The sequence below is a fragment of the Cotesia glomerata genome, linkage group LG3, assembly GCF_020080835.1.
Source record: "Cotesia glomerata isolate CgM1 linkage group LG3, MPM_Cglom_v2.3, whole genome shotgun sequence".
In the NCBI taxonomy this organism is placed as follows: domain Eukaryota; kingdom Metazoa; phylum Arthropoda; class Insecta; order Hymenoptera; family Braconidae; genus Cotesia; species Cotesia glomerata.
Window position 1 is genome coordinate 26,878,201 of NC_058160.1, and position 18,490 is coordinate 26,896,690.

At 27.7% G+C, this 18,490-nt stretch overlaps 1 protein-coding gene across 8 annotated transcripts in view; it reads right to left on the reverse strand.

The window, feature by feature from the left end:
* Nucleotides 1-18,490, reverse strand: part of LOC123260395 (protein Fe65 homolog) — an 80,136-nt gene that overhangs the window by 22,537 nt on the left and 39,109 nt on the right. The window contains exon 1 of one of the 8 annotated variants that reach the window (XM_044721475.1): nt 8,920-9,488. The exons of the other annotated variants lie outside the window; for them this stretch is intronic. Within the exon in view, the coding sequence (XP_044577410.1) occupies nt 8,920-8,941 (22 nt within the window). The 5' untranslated portion in view covers nt 8,942-9,488. Of the gene's footprint in view, nt 1-8,919; nt 9,489-18,490 lie in introns of those variants that run through there. 8 annotated transcript variants of the gene reach the window in all.

Consider the following 18,490-nt stretch of genomic DNA (forward strand, 5'->3'; position numbering starts at 1 on the left):
CCAAAATTTTTTCCAACTTTTGAAAGCAAAAAATTTTTTATCATAAATGTATCGTAAAAATAAGCAGAATAAAAAAAATTAAAAAATGTTAATTTTTCACCTAGATATGGCCAAAAATAAGGTGAACCCCATTTGTAAATAATTATCATAAATTTTATTCTTATGAAAATAATTTCATAATTTGTTTCAAATTTTAAATGACAAAAAATCAACAAATTCATTTATCTTACCGCCGAATATATTTTTTTACAAAACCATTTATGTTAAATTTATTATTTAAATTTGCATATTTCTTCATTACACCTTAAAGTATATGGTTCGGTAAATTTACCGTAATTACACTTAGTCTTTACCGCCTTCCTGTCAGAGGAAGAAGATATTAACCTCGAGGTACCCGTACATTAAGAAAATTGAGCTACATTTCTAGTTCACGTGTAGTTTGACTAAACAATTGATGGTTCTTTGTTGTTGTTTGTTGTTGCTGTATAACAAAGTGAATAAGGTGGGCTAAAGAGATTACAAAAGTGCCAGTATAAAAATCTAACACTGTAAACACATTAACGTCACTTTAAAAGTCAAGAGAAAAGTTTCGAGACAGCGATAAAGCTCGTACTCTTGCTCTCGCTCTGTCGTAGTAATTACAACGTGCCCTGGGAACATAAAAATTTTTCTTGCGCCTTCTCGTTAATTTTCTTTTCCGCCAGTCTGCAGTCAACTCGAGAGCTGATATCACGTTTCCACTCTCTTTCCCATTTATAAGCTTTTGTGAAATAAATCTTTATGATTCGCTTGTATTTTAGTCTGAGAAAACAACTAATTATAATTATAACTAATAACTACTTCAAACATAAACAAAAGTGTTTTACTTAGTGGTTCAAAGATGTGTGTTCTAAACTAACAGACAAACATTAGTATCAACATTTATGTTCAACTGAATTATTGATCGAAGAAACATAAAAGTAAGTGAGTGATTTTATTGCCGTTAGCAAGGTAAGAGTGAATTTATTTTTTAGTAAACGACAGAGTAATAAAAATAATAATTTCTTATTATCATCAGATATTAACTTCCTTTCTTATTTACAGATCGTAACTCGCAACTCAAATATTTCAACCAGAAGCCAGAAGCAAAGCTGAAATGTGAATTAGAGTTTATGATGATGCAGGAAAGTAAACTTATATTATATTGTACTTAATGTGATATATAGTCACGGTATGTTTTATTAATAATTATAAATCATATTTAATAAGCTATCAGTTATCTGTCAACTGTAAATTTTTTATTTTTTGTTAGATATTATATCATACACACAGAGAAAAAAAATGTTCTTGAATCAAGTATATAATTTGGAAGAACTTAATATTCTTGATTTGAGTAGAAAAATTCTTGATTAAAGAATATTTTTCTTGATTAAAGAAAATTTTGATTCAATAATTTTTCGTCTTGATTCAAGACAATTACCCTCTTCAAAATTATATTCTTAGTTCAAGAATTTTTCTTTTGAATCAAGTTAATTTTTTTTTCAGTGCAGAAAAAAAATTAACTTTATGACACCAAAAAGGATGATTATTTGGCCAACAGATTTTGCAAGGGCTTGATTTAGATCACGCTGGCGCTAAAATGAAGCCGTTAGTGCCTGAAAAAGTAACGAATCCCAAAAGTACTTCGAAACCAATGACGGTAAAGGATGAGGATTTGGATTTGGATCTCGAGCTTGATGAAAATATCTTCACTGTAAGATAAATTACTTTTTTATTTTATTTATTTTCAGGTCCATTAATATATTTAAACTAAATATATCAATTACAAATACATCTACTTTCGCATATATTATTCTGGGGATTAAAATGTATTATTTTACAATTATGGAATTAATTATACTTATGTAAACATTCGTAATAGATTTTTCTGATAGATTTATTACATTAAATGATATTTAATATAATAGTACACGGAAAAAGTAAACTGTAATAAATAATAGTCGATTTATAATAAGTAATGATCAACTGGAAAAAATTACCATTTCAAACAGTAAAATCCTGATTTTAACAATCACTTTATAATATTTATCATTTAAGTGCTACAATTTATTATTTACATGGAAGAAAATACTATTTCAAACAGTAATATTCGCTATGTGAAAGTCGAAAATGTTAAAGTATAATTATTAAGAATTTTGAATTTGATATTTATCATTTCGTATCTAAAAAATGATCGCATGATATGTAAAAAATATAAACTACAGTTACTAAATTTTTATACAAGCAACGTCAATATTTACAAAGTAAAATGGTAAATTTTAAACAAAACGCTAAAAATCAAACTATAATTATTGATTTGCTTGGACTGGTAAAATATATATTTTAAGAGTAGAATTTTTATCTTTTCAAAAGTTAAATTCTCCGAGTGTGAGACCTTCCCCTTCTACTCATAGTATAGACTATATATTGAAACGGCAATTTTTACTGTTTGAAACTGTAATTTTTTAAGATGAGAGAGTCGTTATTTACTATAGTGACAGTTACTAATCACATTTTTGATATTAAATTATAAATTGTGGATTTTACACTTTCTACATTAAGTTTTATAATATATTTACATTTTTGCTACCCCGATGTCTGCTGTACCACACAGTAAAAAATTATTCGTCATTGTGTAAAGTGTAAAAATTTTTGTGTAGAATATTACCCTCAATTGTTTAGAATTTCATATTCTCATATGTTGATTTAACACAGTAGAATGTTAAATTAACATTCGTTTGTGTAAAAACAATCAGTAACACAAATATTTGTGTTAAATTTGACGAAAATTTTTTTTACTGTGCATTAGAAACTATAAAAATTAACCAGAATCCGAATGAATTTTACAGTTTACTTTTTTCCGTGAAGATGAAGTTCTTCAAAATCATTTACTTGATTCAAGTAAATTTATTTTCTGTGGAGCTCATAGAACAGTAAAGTGTAATATGAATTTGGCTATTCTATATCCAGCGATATTAATCGAGGTATAGGTAGATGGTTTTGGAGATGCAAAATAGTGAACAAGGGTAAAAGGAAGGAAGGAAGGAAGGAAGGAATAATCGACCTAGCTGTGTTGTTTTCAGTTTATATTGGCATTGTTATTCAGTAATACCGAAATTAAGTTGCCCTACGCGGTACACATACACTGTTTGATAGTAGAAATAACAAGGCAATCAGTTGACGATTATTTCCGGTAAACGAAAATTAGCTGCGTGAGAGATTCAGATAAATATTTGGGTTTAATATCATTATCGGCTGACAATATCTTGTTATTATTTATTGTACTTGTAGAAGTCTTATTATTAAGCAACAACGTCCTTGTTTGGATATAAATAATATGCCGCATAAAAAAGTATGTAACAGGATCAATATTCGTTAGACAGATGCTTTAAAAATTAACATTTAAGGCTTCTTAAACTAGAACACGCGTTATCCACATTGCAATACCTTTTTTTATTTAATACATATTTTCGTTGTCTCTTATTTCCATCACCCGCTGGTCGTGTGGCTTAGCATACAGCAGTATCCAGTTATTTTTCCCCTTTTCGCAAAGCTGGGTGAACTAAGCATCGTTGCATACTTTTATCCGGCATTTTATGCGTACCCAGTAGGATAATCTTGTTATACTTGTTACCAACGATACTCACACTATTATATCCCTCTGTACTACTCTTTTTTCACCGAGTTCTTATTCTATGATAACCTAATCGTTCATTGAACCGTCTATTCAGCTTCTACGTCCGACACACAGTTTTACGACAAAAAATTTAAATCCCTTGGTATGGAAAAACGCGTTAGTATTCCGGATGAATTCTGAGTGTTTTTGTTAACTTTTAACAAAAAATGCTAAATGTTAACAGGGGAATTCATGCAGTATAATTCAATTCTTGTACTGTAATAATGTAATTCAAGATATAAGCAATTGCAAGCACGCCAGAGTCTTATACTCTGAATTTTTTGTTATTTCTTTTTGCCTATTCATAATGCTTAGCATTTTCTGTGTAGTCGCATTTTGCTGGTTCCGAGTAAGGAAAAATCGGCTTTACTTTTATGACTCTCCCCTAAACGTAAGACGCTTCGACACTGCTAATATTTCACTGGTATATTTCGTGCAGCGGGTGCAAGTAGTGCTCAAATGCAGATAAAACAATTTGCTATTAAATTTTTAAACTACTTGCTTTTTGTTCTTTGTTTATTGTTTATTATAATTACTTAATGATTCACTTAAAAATTAATTTAAAAATTTACATAAATTTTTGTAAAAAAATTTAAATTAAATATTCAAATTTAAATAGAAAATTTTTACATCTTCGCAGAAAGAAAAATTTCTTGACTGGAAAACAAAATTCTTGGCTCAAGAAAATTTTCGGGTGCTTGAAGGAAGACCGAAGTTGTGTTGGCCGAAGTAAAAATTTTTCTTGAAATTCTATTCTTGGTAGAAGTTATTTTTTCTTAATTCAAATTATCATAAATACTTGATACAATAAATTTTTATATTTGATCAAAATTTTTAGATACTTTAGGGAAGCAGCGCCACCTACTTGAGCTGAGAAAAAAATTTTCTCACCTTGAGAAAATTTTTCTCTTGAATATTTGATACCCATTCTATATTATTTTAGCGTGCAATTATAAATATTGAATGAAAAAAAATGATTCAATATTATTTGATCTTCCCATTTGACATGTTATCAATAAAAATATTAATAAAAATTTACTTCTATCTTTATATTTAATTTTTGGAGCAAGAGAGAAATTTTCTCAAGACAAGAAAATTAACTTCTACACTGATAGAAGGATTTCTGAGAATTTAAGAAGATTTCTTTGTATTTAAGAAATCATTTCTTAAACATCATTTCTTAGCATTTAAAAAATATTTCTTAGTATTTAAGAAATATTTCTTAAACATCATTTCTTAGCATTTAAAAAATATTTCTTTGTATTTAAGAAATATTTCTTAGTAGTTATATTTCTTAATATTTAAGAAATATTTCTTTGTATTTAAGAAATATTTTTTAAATACTAAGAAATGATGTTAAAGAAATGATTTCTTAAATACTAAGAAATCCTTCTAACAGTGTATCAAGAACTAAATTTTTTGGAGCAAGAGGCTGAATTTTATCAAAACAACAAGATTTTCTTGACTTAAATAAATTTTCTTGGATTAAGATTCGTATTTCTTAAAGCAAGAGAATTAATTTTGTTGGAATAAGTGAAATTTCTTGTGTCAAAAAAAATGTTTTTTTCGCTCAAGAAAATAATTAGAAAGAAAAATATTTTCTTGGCTCAAGTGAACCTTTTTTTCTGTGTTTGAATAACGTGAATAAAAATTGTACGGTCAAATATGAGAGGTTCAGAATAAAGAATAAAGTTGATCCTCATAAAATTAAAAAACAATATGCTTGACATATTCATAACTTTAATATTAAACCATTCCGACAGCCATATATTGAATTTGTCACGTAAATCGTAGAAAGGTATATTAAACTGCACGAGACATGAAAAATACAAGATCGTCCGTCATATTTATAAGCTTTAAAACGAATTCCCGGGTGGATTTTGTTGCCCTCCAGTGGTCCTTGGAGAGGTCGCGGTTAACGCTATTCGCTATATACTAACTGTAAGTTGATAGGGGAGGTGTGTTTGCGGTTCGCCAGAGGGTTGCGCCCCCGCGAGTCGAGGGTGGTTGCCGCTCGTATAAGGTTAAAGTCTGACATCACATGAGCACATACATATATAATCTTTCTTACATATAAATCTTCAACCCGCTATCCGCCATCCACCATTCTTCATCCACCATAATTTACAGTTCTTAGCCATTCCGACATTAAACCCTCAAATTGATAGACTTGGGCTGTGAAGCTCGCCGACCGAGGTAAGTAACCCTTTTATTTTGCGTCTGTTCATTTCAGTATTGACTTTTTTATTTTTAAATTTAAGTTACGGATGAATTTAGTTAAATTTTTATTTTTTGAGATTATGTGCTGTTAATAATTAAATTGATCAATACAAAGGTCATATACTTCACAGTTAAATATTTAATCTATATTATTAAGAGAATAAGCAAAATTTTGTGGCCAATGTATTTATATGATAAAATGGGTTTTTATGGTTAAATTTGGTATCGTTGGAAAAGTCTTGACTTGAATTTATGCCTTTTCATGGTTTTATATCATTCTTACCAATAATCAATTTATCATGATAAGTATTTAGGCTGCATTCAAAAATGCTCTAGATACGTAGTAAAAAAAAATGACCCTGTATCTTGTGAACTATTGACATTTTTAAAGATATAAGCTCATCCTGATGTTACACTCATCGAGACCTTCCATTTGAGTACTCACATCAATTTTCTCATATATTTATATATATTATATATATGTATATATGAAAAATATATCAAAATGCATGTGGGTACTCAAATGAAAGCTCTTGATGAGTGTAACATCGGGATGAGCTTATATCTTTAAAAACGTCAATAGTTAAGAAAGTACAGTGCACTTTAACAGATATCTTGTGAATTATTGACATTTTTAAAGACATAAACTCACCCCGACATTACAGTCATCGATACCTTTCATTTGAGTACCCACATCAATTTTTCATATATTTATATATATTATATATATGAATATATGAAAAATATATAAAAATGCATGTGGGTACTCAAATGAAAGCTCTTGATAAGTGAAATATCGAGATGAGCTTATATCTTTAAAATCGTCAATAGTTAAAAAAGTACAGTGCAATTTAACAAAATTCATTATTTAATAAAGCAAAATTTTATTTATTTATAATTCACAAATCACAGCAGTCACATAGTGACTGTAAGGTTGGTAGTTTTTATTATAAAGCAGTTTTGGAGAAGAAAAGAAAAAGAAATAAGACAACTAAAATAACAGTTAATACTCTGAGATGAAATTGTATAGAACGGTACTTATATAAATTATATTTTATAACACGATATAAACTACACTAAGAACGATTTATGTAAATTAATCTTCCAGTAAATTTACTATAATTACTTTACCGTACAGCAGATACTACACGAGAAGACTGATGTCACTTGCGTACGTGAGTAAAATCTGTACGGGTAGTACATAATATAACGAGAACGGAAATGTCATCTGTGCTATATATACTTCAAACAATGTATATGTACTTTATATCTCGTGTGTAAAGACAAAGTGTTTTATATTATATTATATATATATATACCCATACATATATACGAATGTGAACATCATAAGTATATTTATTCGTATCTGTCTATTGGATCCCGAGAGAATAAACTTTTCTTCAGGCGCATGACATAGTTCTTTGTCCTTGTTTTTAGTGTTTTGTTGCGTCACTCTTTCGTTAAGAACGGTATTTTGTAGGAGTAGATGTTTACAAAAAGATATTTAGACGCCGGAAGTACTTCGAGAAATTGGGCAAACTTTTTGGTTCATTGTAGAATTACTGCTGTGTAAGAAGTTGATAGTTATTTTTCATATAAACGTCTAGGTGAAGTTATTATTTATTAGTTTATTGAATTAGAATAAAAATAAAAAGATTGCTCAGTGAGCGAGAAGAAAAAAATTAATTAAAAAAAAAGTAGTTCAGAGAGTATAAAAAATGTACAATATTGAAGCAGATCAATATTATATATAGTGTTGTTAAACACGCGAGTTATTCCTATAGAAAAATATGGCCATTGGGATTAGCTTAATAATCGATACTTATTATTATTATTATTATTAATATTATTGTTTTATTGTTTTATTTAAATAAGATGAATAAATATATTCATTTCAAAAATCTTTAGATATTTATTTATAATTTCCATTTCTTTTTTCAATAATAGTAATTTTTTTTAAAGACTGGTTTTATAATACTTTATATATTAAGTTTATTGGCTGTCCAGTCTAATACAACAATTTTTTTCTCTAATATTTTGTAATATTGTTAGCCTGTATTTCCCTTCAGGCATAAACAATTTATCCTTAATTCATATCTAAATTTGTCATTAAACATAAATTTGACTGAAAAAATAATTTGGATTATTATTTTGGTCTGGGCCGTCCGAATTATTTTTAGGCTGGACAGCCAATTAACTAAAATTATAAAATAATAATAATAATAATAATAATAATAATAATAATTGTAATGGAAATTAATATTAAAATTAAGTTGTTATAATTAATTATAATAGACAAAAAATTATAATAAATTAATTAATTTAATAAAATTCTTGATGCAACAAATTAAAAAATTCATAAAAAAAAGTCAATAATAAAAAATACATCGTTGAAATAATGAAATTACAAAGTTAATAATTATTATTAAAAACAATAATAATAGATATTTATTAATATCTCTAATAATATTTTTTTTTGTTTCAATAATATTAACTCCAAAAATTTACTGCTAAAATTTGAGTCATAAATTTGTAAATTTTAAAATTCTGCTTTAATTAGCTCAATGAAATAGTAACTACAAGTACTTGACTGATAAAAGAATAATTAATAAAAACATCAAGGTTAACATTAACTGAATACTTTGATTGGTAAAATCAAGATATACAATTCATACAACCCGGTTATCACGTGTTAGATACACTTATTGTTAAGCAAAAATAATAAAAATCAATGTGAAATAAAGACAAGCCGACGTTTAGTGTCACGCGATACAAAAGTTAATTTTTTTATTTTCAAGTTCGTAGTATATTGGTGAGTCTGGTCAGGGCCGCGTGTTGGTACGCGGACAAAAAAACAACTCCAATTAATAACTCAAAATACCCCAAGACTCAATCTGCTAAAAAAGATTCTTATATTTTAAATTTTACATCTGGAATTTTAAATTTTACAGGTACGATTAATGTGTCCTAAGTAAAAAGTTTTATAAGTTTAAAAAACCACTTACGGCTCGTTCTGTGTAGTACCATCGTGAAACTAAAATTACTCTAAACTTTTATCACAAAATGATAATAAAAAAAAATAAAATAAAAAAAAACACCTTCCACAGTCTAGTTTACGAGTTTACACCCCCTTTTAGTTTATCGATACACAGTAATTGCTGCATCCGTACATGTAGAAAAACAAATCACGAAGAAAACATATGTTACAACAAAATTTCTTAACACTTGTTCTTAATATTAAATATTTCTTCACTTGTTACCGAAATTTAAATTAAAAAATTATCGCTACATGTTATCTCACACTCGGCGTTATGATTCACCATTTAATTATCGTAATTGCGTCATATGGTGCCTACTGATATAAAAAAAAATTATAAAACTAATAATAAATACAATAAAATATATTATTTGTATTTCTACGTCTGGTTGAACAATAAAAGTTATAAGTTATAACAATAATAGTGATAGTGATAGTAATAGCAATGCAAGTACGTGGTATTGAGTGTAGCTGCAAGAAAACGAAGTAATAAAGCTCCAGATACGTTGGGGCGTCGCGTACGTCGCAGTGACTGGCAAACAGCTACATTGGCGCCCTCTCTTTTCACCCCCAACTGGCAGGCTTCTGTCTCAGTTGCTCGCGCGCGCATCTCCACCCTCGGACCTACACATGCTTCATCGCACATTATTTCATTCTTTCTCTCTTTTAGTCGGGGTAACTCGGTGGTTCCTTCCCTTACCTGTACTTTGACGTCTACTACTCCCACTATTCTTCTATGCTTTCCATCACTTTTTTTTTTATCTTTTTTTTTTTTTTAATCAAAATAATAATAAAAATATATGAATTGGAGATCGGTGTTTTTAATTATTAAACAGACAGGTAGTTTTTTAGCCAAAGTAACTGATCCGCAATGTGTAGATTTATTTATTTATTTGCCATTACAGAAACTCAACAGCCCAAAGGGCCAATAATAGGGTTACTTAATTTTTACAAAGTTGGAGATTTTGACAGAATGAAAAACTTGAGTAAAAGTATGACTCTACACATAAAAAAAAATGTTTTTGAATTAAGTATATAATTTTAAAGAACTTAATCTTCTTGATTTGAGTAGAAGAATTCTCGAACTAATAAATTTTTCTTGATTTAAGGAAATTTTACTTAATTCAAGAATTTTTCGTCTTAATTCAAAAAAATTACCCTCTTCAAAATCATTTTCTTGGGTCAAGAATTTTTCTCTTGAATTAAGTTAATTTTTTTTTATATAAACTAAAATTTATATATTTAATTAATTGTTCTAACTTAACAAAGTAGTTTAATAACTAAGGAAAAAAGAAAAAGAGATGAATTAAGACACGCATGCAGCGTTACATTTATTTTTAATTTCACGGAAAAAAGAAAAATAGAAAAATTAGATTATATAATGTAACGTGACGCTCCGTGATGAAAACTGGAAAAATTACAGTTTCAGATTGTAATTATTACAGATTTTATAAGAATTACATTGTAGAATGTAATATTTACATATTGAAAGCTCTGAAAATTAACATTCAAAGTTTAGATTTAGAAAAATGTTATTTCGAACTGTAGTTTTTCTAGTTTTTAATGCTACGGGACACTTATTACTATTTATAATGTAATTTTTCGAGTTTTCTTATTTCCGTGTTCATTTGTTGTTAGCCAGGACCAAAAGTGCCTAAATTAGATATTTTATCAAGAGTTAAATATTGGTGTTATGCAAATTAATATGTTATTCAATTTTATTAATTTTTCAACCTCGACATTTCGCACAGTAAAAAATATTGTGTAAAATCGACACAATTTTTGTGTTAAATGCGGCCTTCACAAATTAGTGTTAAACCTCCACACACTTTGTGTTAAAATAACACAAAGTGTGTTGAATTTTAACACTAAGTTTGTGTGGACCGTAGTAATTAGTATATTACACTCCATGGGAAGTAAATAAGAAAGCCTCAGATCACATGTTTGTTGACCTCGGCTTCGCCTCGGCCAACAATTGCATGTGATCTGAGACATTTCTTACTTTACTTCCCTATACACTGATAGAAGGATTTGTTTATAGTTAAAAATATTTGTTAATATTTAACAAATCATTTATTAGAGACCACTTTTTAGTCCTTAACAAATATTTCTTAGTATTTAAAAAGATTTATTAATATTTAATAAATGAATATCTGATTTATTAAATACAAACAAATCATTTTAAATACTAAGAAATATTTGTTTGATACTAAAAAATGGTCTCTAATAAATGATTTGTTAACTATTAACAAATATTTTTTTAATACAAATAAATCCTTCTATCAGTGTAGGTGTGTAATATACTATTTTTACTGTGCGGTATGAGATCTCATATAATCCTCAGGTGAAATTACAATTTTTGCAACAAATTTGATTAAATCTATTTTACAATATTATTATTATTAGTTTTTCTAAATTATTATTATTTTTTGAAAACTACAATTAAATTCTATAAACTTATATTTGAATTTTAAATTAGAATTTTAGAGAAAGAAAGATAGATAGAGTGAAATTGATAAAGATTTTTTTTTGTAGAGTAAGTATAAAATTTTTTACAAAAAAGATTTGATATTACTTTTTCGTATTTTCAATATTTGATACATAATTTTGGATTAAAAGTTAAACATTCAATTTTTAGTTTAAATTAAAGTACAATTATGATCAACTTTAATAAAACTAATAAAAATTATAAAATCTCCGCAATTAGTATTATCATCAGCAAATTTTATTAATTAAGTATATTTATTGCAATAAATTATAATCCCAACTTTGATCAGTTATTGACGTACTAAATATTTAGTCTATTACGCAGATTAAACATCATCAAGGTTCAATTAATATTTGTCTTTAGCCAACATAAAGTTTCATAAAAACAAAATGACTATGATTAAATTAATAGTATATAAAAGTAAGGAATCGCTATTTCTTGAACTAAAACTGGCCTTTAGTCATGTCGACCTTTTATCTTATTTTTCTTCATCAGCGTCTTTTTATTTTTCTTGCTCATCCTTTCCCTCTATCCCATATATACCACCCACCGCATCAGTGTCACTATCACTATCACTATATTTTACATTTATTCTTTCTCACTAAAGCTTTTCGCGCTACTTCACCTGATGGGGTAGTACACAGGTCATGTGACTTCATCGCCAACCAATCAGCGTGGTCTGTACGTTACCCAGCGGTTCTCATCCAACAATAGTGTAAAAAGATGTGTCATCATCCAACATAACACACAATTCCTACACAGAAAGAAAAATTTCTTGACTGGAGAACAAAATTCTTGGCTCAAGAAAATTTTTGAGTGCCTAAAGGAAGACCGCAGTTCTATTGGCAGAAGCAAAAATTTTTCTTGAAATTCTATTTTTGGTGGAAGTCATTTTTTCTTAATTCAAATTATTATAAATACTTGATACAATAAATTTTTATATTTGATCAAAATTTTTAGATACTTTAGGGAAGCAGCGCCACCTACTGGAGCTGAGAAAAAAATTTTTTCACCTTGAGAAAATTTTTCTCTTGAATATTTGATACCCATTTTATATTATTTTAGCGTGCAATTATACATATTGAATGAAAAAAAATGATTCAATACTATTTGATCTTCCCATTTGACATTTTAATCAATAATAGTATTAATGAAAATTTACTTCTATTTTTATATTTAATTTTTTGGAGCAAGAGAGTAATTTTCTCAAGACAAGAAAATTAACTTCTATCAAGAACTAAACTTTTTGGAGCAAGAGGCTGAATTTTCTCAAAACAACAAGATTTTCTTGACTTAAATAAATTTTCTTGGATCAAGATACGTATTTCTTAAAGCAAGAAAATTAATTTTTCAAATAAGTGAAATTTCTTGTCAAAAAAAATTTTTTTTTCGCTCAAGAAAATAATTAGAAAGAAAAATATTTTCTTGGCTCAAGTGAACCTTTTTTTCTGTGTAAATTAAATTTTATCGACATGTCCATAAAGCTAAGGCTTAACAAATTAATAATTTTCATTTGAAAATATCAAATTATCATAAACACTTGATACAATAAATTTTTATATTTGATCAAGATTTTTAGATACTTTAGAGAAGCAGCGCCACTTACTTCAGCTGAGAAAAAAATTTTTTCACCTTGAGAAAATTTTTCTCTTGAATATTTGATACCCATTTTATATTATTTTAGCGTGCAATTATACATATTGAATGAAAAAAAATGATTCAATACTATTTGATCTTCCCATTTGACATTTTAATCAATAATAGTATTAATGAAAATTTACTTCTATTTTTATATTTAATTTTTTGGAGCAAGAGAGTAATTTTCTCAAAACAAGAAAATTAATTTTTCAAATAAGTGAAATTTATTGTCAAAAAAAAATTTTTTTTTTGCTCAAGAAAATAATTAGGAAGAAAAATATTTTCTTGGCTCAAGTGAACCTTTTTTTCTGTGTATGATGTTAAATATAATAATAATAATAGTAGAGCACATATAGCATTTGATATTAATATCAACACATATAATGACAATACGATGGATAATATAAAGGGAAGCTGGAGAGTTTCGCAGGTTTAGTTTGTTATTGCATTAAATCTCATTATATTGGAACAATGATATGACATGAATATTCGTATGAATCCAAACAATAATTTAATTAAATTACACAAAAACAGCATACGCTCATACATGTATTATATGTTTTATGCAGAAATAAATTTACAGATAAATTCGCAGTTGAGTATAAACAATGCATCGCTATCTTATGACTATGACAATAAAAAATATCTGGCGGATTTACAGACGGAGATAGAGAATCGGAAAAGGAGAACAATGTAATTCAAGCTGCCCGCGAATCATGTCACGGAGCAGACAGCCGGTGAAATATATGCTTCTAAGGGATTAGGTGATCTCTCGGTATCTGGTGGGACTATGGGACACTGCAGTTGTATGCAAAAAGGAAGCCGAGGAGAGTTATGGTCATGAAACGTTAAATGCAGCACAGATCAGATCGTATACATATATATGTGGACATAGACGTGCATGGGTATTAGAATGTGGATCGTGGAGTTGAATGCAAGGGAGTGAGCAAACAAACGAACGAGAGCTTAATGATGCTCATGAATCATCCAGAGAGCGCGGTTGTGCATGTCAAAGACACCTACATGGCCCAGCTACGTTGCGAAACTCCTGCATGTTAGTTATTCGTATTCACCTGTCTATCGCTTACAGATATGTGACGAATATTCCTCCTAAACACTAGACAATGGCTTTTATCGTCTGCTTATATCGCGCTGTCACTCTGACTTCTGCCTACACTGATTCGATATTACCGACTGTAGTCATAAATAATTTATGTTCTAATAGGACAGACATTTCATGTCAATCACCCATTTTCGAGTCTCAGATTTTAATTTGATTTTTGGTTACCCCATGGATGAAATATCTGGAAAATGTATATCACTGATAAGAAAATTAACTTGACTCAAGAGCCAAAATCTTGAACCAAGAATACAATTTTGAAGAAAATGATTTTCTTGAGTCAAGAGAATAAATTCTTGAGTTAAGAAATTATTCTTGGTCTAAGAAAATTTGCTTGTTTTAATAATTTATTCTCAAGGAATTTAGACTCATGGAATCCCGGAAAAAATAGACCTGGAAAAAATATTAAAGTTACACAGTAAAAAATTTTTCGTCAAATTTAACACAAAAATTTGTGTTGATGACTTTTTTTACACAATTTGTGTTGAATCAACATACTAAAATGTTAAATTCTACACAAACATTTTTACACTTTACACAATGACGAAAAATTTTTTACTATTTATGAAAAATACACATATTATTCCATTAAAATTATTAGAAAATAAAAATAATATTTTTTTTGTAACAAAAAATGAAGCAATCATTATGGGGGAGCTTTTTTTCAGGAAAATTGTAGATGTGATACAATTATTATTATTATAATTTTTATTTTACTAGAAAATCAAACGCGCTTTGCGCGTTTCTGTCGAAATGTTTATTATCAACAATTTAATAATCAATATTTTTACAAATTTAACTCTTTAATATTTAACCGTTGCTATGGTAAATTTTATCATAATAACCGTTGCTATGGTAACCGTTGTTATAGTAACCATTGCCAAAGTGGTCACCATAACAACGAAAAACGACAACAATGAAAACATCACATCAAATTTTCAATAAAGGATAATAATTTTAATGAAATGATATGAATTTTTCATAACTTTACACCGTAAAAAATTTTTCGTCATTGTTTAAAGTGTAAAAATGTTTGTGTAGAATTTAACATTTTAGTATGTTGATTCAACACAATAGAGTGTTGATTCAACACAAATTGTGTAAAAAAAGTTATCAACACAAATTTTTGTGTTAAATTTGACGAAAAATTTTTTACTGTGTAATATTTTTTCCAGGTCTATTTTTTCCGGGTCTATTTTTTCCGATTACCTGATTCAAGAAAATCATTTTCTTCAAAATGGTATTCCTGGTTCAAGATTTTGGCTCTTGAGTCAAGTTAATTTTTTTATTAGTGTAAATTTTATACGCTGATACAAAAAATTAAATTGAATAAAGAGAAAAATTCTTAAACCAAGAAAATAATTTTAAAGAGTTTCACTGTTTTGAATCAAAACGAAAAATTCTTGAATTAAATAAAATTTACTTAAACCAAGAAAAATTTCTTAGTTTAAGAATTTTTCTACTCAAATCAAGAATAAAATTCTTCAAAATTATTTACTTGATTCAATTAAATTTTTCTTTCTGTATACGCTGATACAAAAAGGAATCAAAAATCATTTTCTTGGTTGAAAATTTTTTCTTTTGAATCAATTCAATTTTTTTATCGGTAAGATGTGTAGATATAAAATGTTTTTATTTTCATTTCTGTTAATGAAGCATATGTTTTTTTTTTGTGGGCGTAATTTTTTTATCACTTTAGCACTGATGTCCAAAATTAAATAACTCCTGTGTTGAATAGTTCTTTTGAAGCTGCGATATTCATCAAAATTGATTAAATAGATTGTCAAGGGTGATCAAATGATAAAAAGTTTATTTATTATCATTATTATGATTATTACTTATTGAATTTTAACAAAAATCAATAAGCGCGTGAAATCAAGCCCAGTTTTGTATTTTATCAATGAGGTTTCATTTGGAGCCAGAATGAACTGGCTGATCAAAAGGATTTATAAAATCAACTGATACGGTATAGAAAAGTATATAAAAGTATATAGTACGGATTGGATTCGGTGGAAGCTATTTCGTTTTAAGTACAAAAGTAGTGCCGTATAGGTAGAGGTATAGATTCATTGGTACATACAGCTTCGTGTAACCGACAGATACTAGTATCAGGAGTATCAGTGTGCTCGCGTTGGAAATAAGTGAAAGAGAAAAAGGGACAGAATATGTCGTGCAATGACGTTCTATTTCTACTCAGTACAAAGTACATTGAAAGAGTATAAAAGCAGACAAAAAGTAAAGCTGAAGCAAAAACGGGTATAGAGAGCTTCAATTTTACATCACGAATATTACCGAGACCGAGCGTGCTATTTTTTACCACCAACTTTTTTTTTTTACCAGAAAGCATCACGACTTAATTAATTTGAATAATAGACGAATAATTATCTGCACTAATGACTTTTTTCCGTTCATTGAAATTATTACTATTATTATAAAAAATTAATATAAAAAATGTGGAGAAAATTTTATTTTTATTTTATGAATTTTTTTTTATCATTTTATTTTCTATTTATTTTTTCCTGTAAAGTGCTTTTTTATTTATCAGTCTCATAGTTCGGTCATACTTGGCCGAAATAATCAAGCGAGATAGAGATAGACACAGGAAAGTGTTTCTAACGCAATAACATTTCAATTCGAGGACGGAAATTGCCAAAGGGCATTTTGTCGTCCTCGTAACACTCTGGCACTTTCTGCAGCCTGGGTGGGCGTACCTCTCTATTTTTTTATTTTATTGTTTGATATTTTTTATTATTATCTACATGCCTGATAAATTCTCCTCCCTGCTATTCATTTTAGTTATGCTCAACACTGTAATTGAATTTAATCAGTTAAGAGCTCAATATTAAATTTAAATATCAATCTAGAGACAATTTAATCATCAGCGCCAAGGGATTTTATCGATAATACAATGAACATGAAATTCATTATTTCCGTCAATATATCAAGTGCAATTCAAGTGGTCTTCAGTTATTGTATATTAAATATACATCGACATTTAAATTGATGCTCTGTATTATATTTGTGCACGTAAATCAAATACCACTACTATATCAATATAAATGAATAATAATAATATTAATGGAGTTGCTTCATACTCATATATTATTTTGAGTAGGCATAAGGAATTGTGTAATAGAGAATTGCAAGAACTATGATTGTCATTCATGTAATTTCTATTGTATACAAAAAAAATAATAATTTATAAAGAATTATTATTAATATTATTAATATTATTAATTATTATTAATATTATTAATTATTAATATTATTATTGTCTATATTATTGAGAGAATAAAAAAAATTTTGTCTTCAGGATAGTTAACTTATGATGATATGTATTTAGACTCTATTCGAAAATGCTCTATCTCTAATAATTAAGAAATTACCTTGTATCTTGTGAACTATTGACATTTTTAAAGATATAAGCTCATCCCTATGTTACACTCATCGAGAGCTTTCATTTGAGTACCCACATCAATTTTTCATATATTTCATATATTTATATATTTCACAAATACCATATATATAAAATATATAAAGATTGCCATGTGGGTATTTAAATGAAAGGTCTCGATGAGTGTAACATCGGGATGAGCTTATATCTTTAAAAATGTCAATAATTAAGAAATGTCCTTGTATCTTATCAACTATTGACATTTTTGAAGATATAAGCTCACCCCGACATTACAGTCATCAAGAGCTTTCATTTGAGTACTCACTTGCATTTTGATATATTTTTTATATATACATATATATAAAATATATGAAAAATTGATGTGGGTACTCAAATGAAAGCTCTCGATGAGTGTAATATCGGAATGAGCTTATATTTTTAAAAATGTCAATAATTAAGAAATTATATTGTATTCGGTCAACTTATGATATTTTTAAAGATATAAGCTCATTCCGATGTTACACTCGTCAGGAGCTTTCGTTTGAGTTCCCACATGCATTTTTATATATTTTTCATATACTTATATATATAATAAATATAAATATATGAAAAATTGATGTGGGTACTCAAATGAAAGGTCTCGATGAGTGTAACATCGGAATGAGCTTATATCTTTAAAAACGTCAACAGTTAAGAAAGTACAGTGCAATTTAACAAAATTCATTATTTATTAAAGTAAAATTTTACTTATTTATAGTTCACAAGTCACATGGTGACTGCAAGGTTGCTAGTTACATTTTTAAAAAATAATGACAGAAATAATCACAATAATAATAATTTAAAGAGAAATAGAGATAGAGGATAACTCTTGAGTGGAAAAACAAAATTACTACAACTCC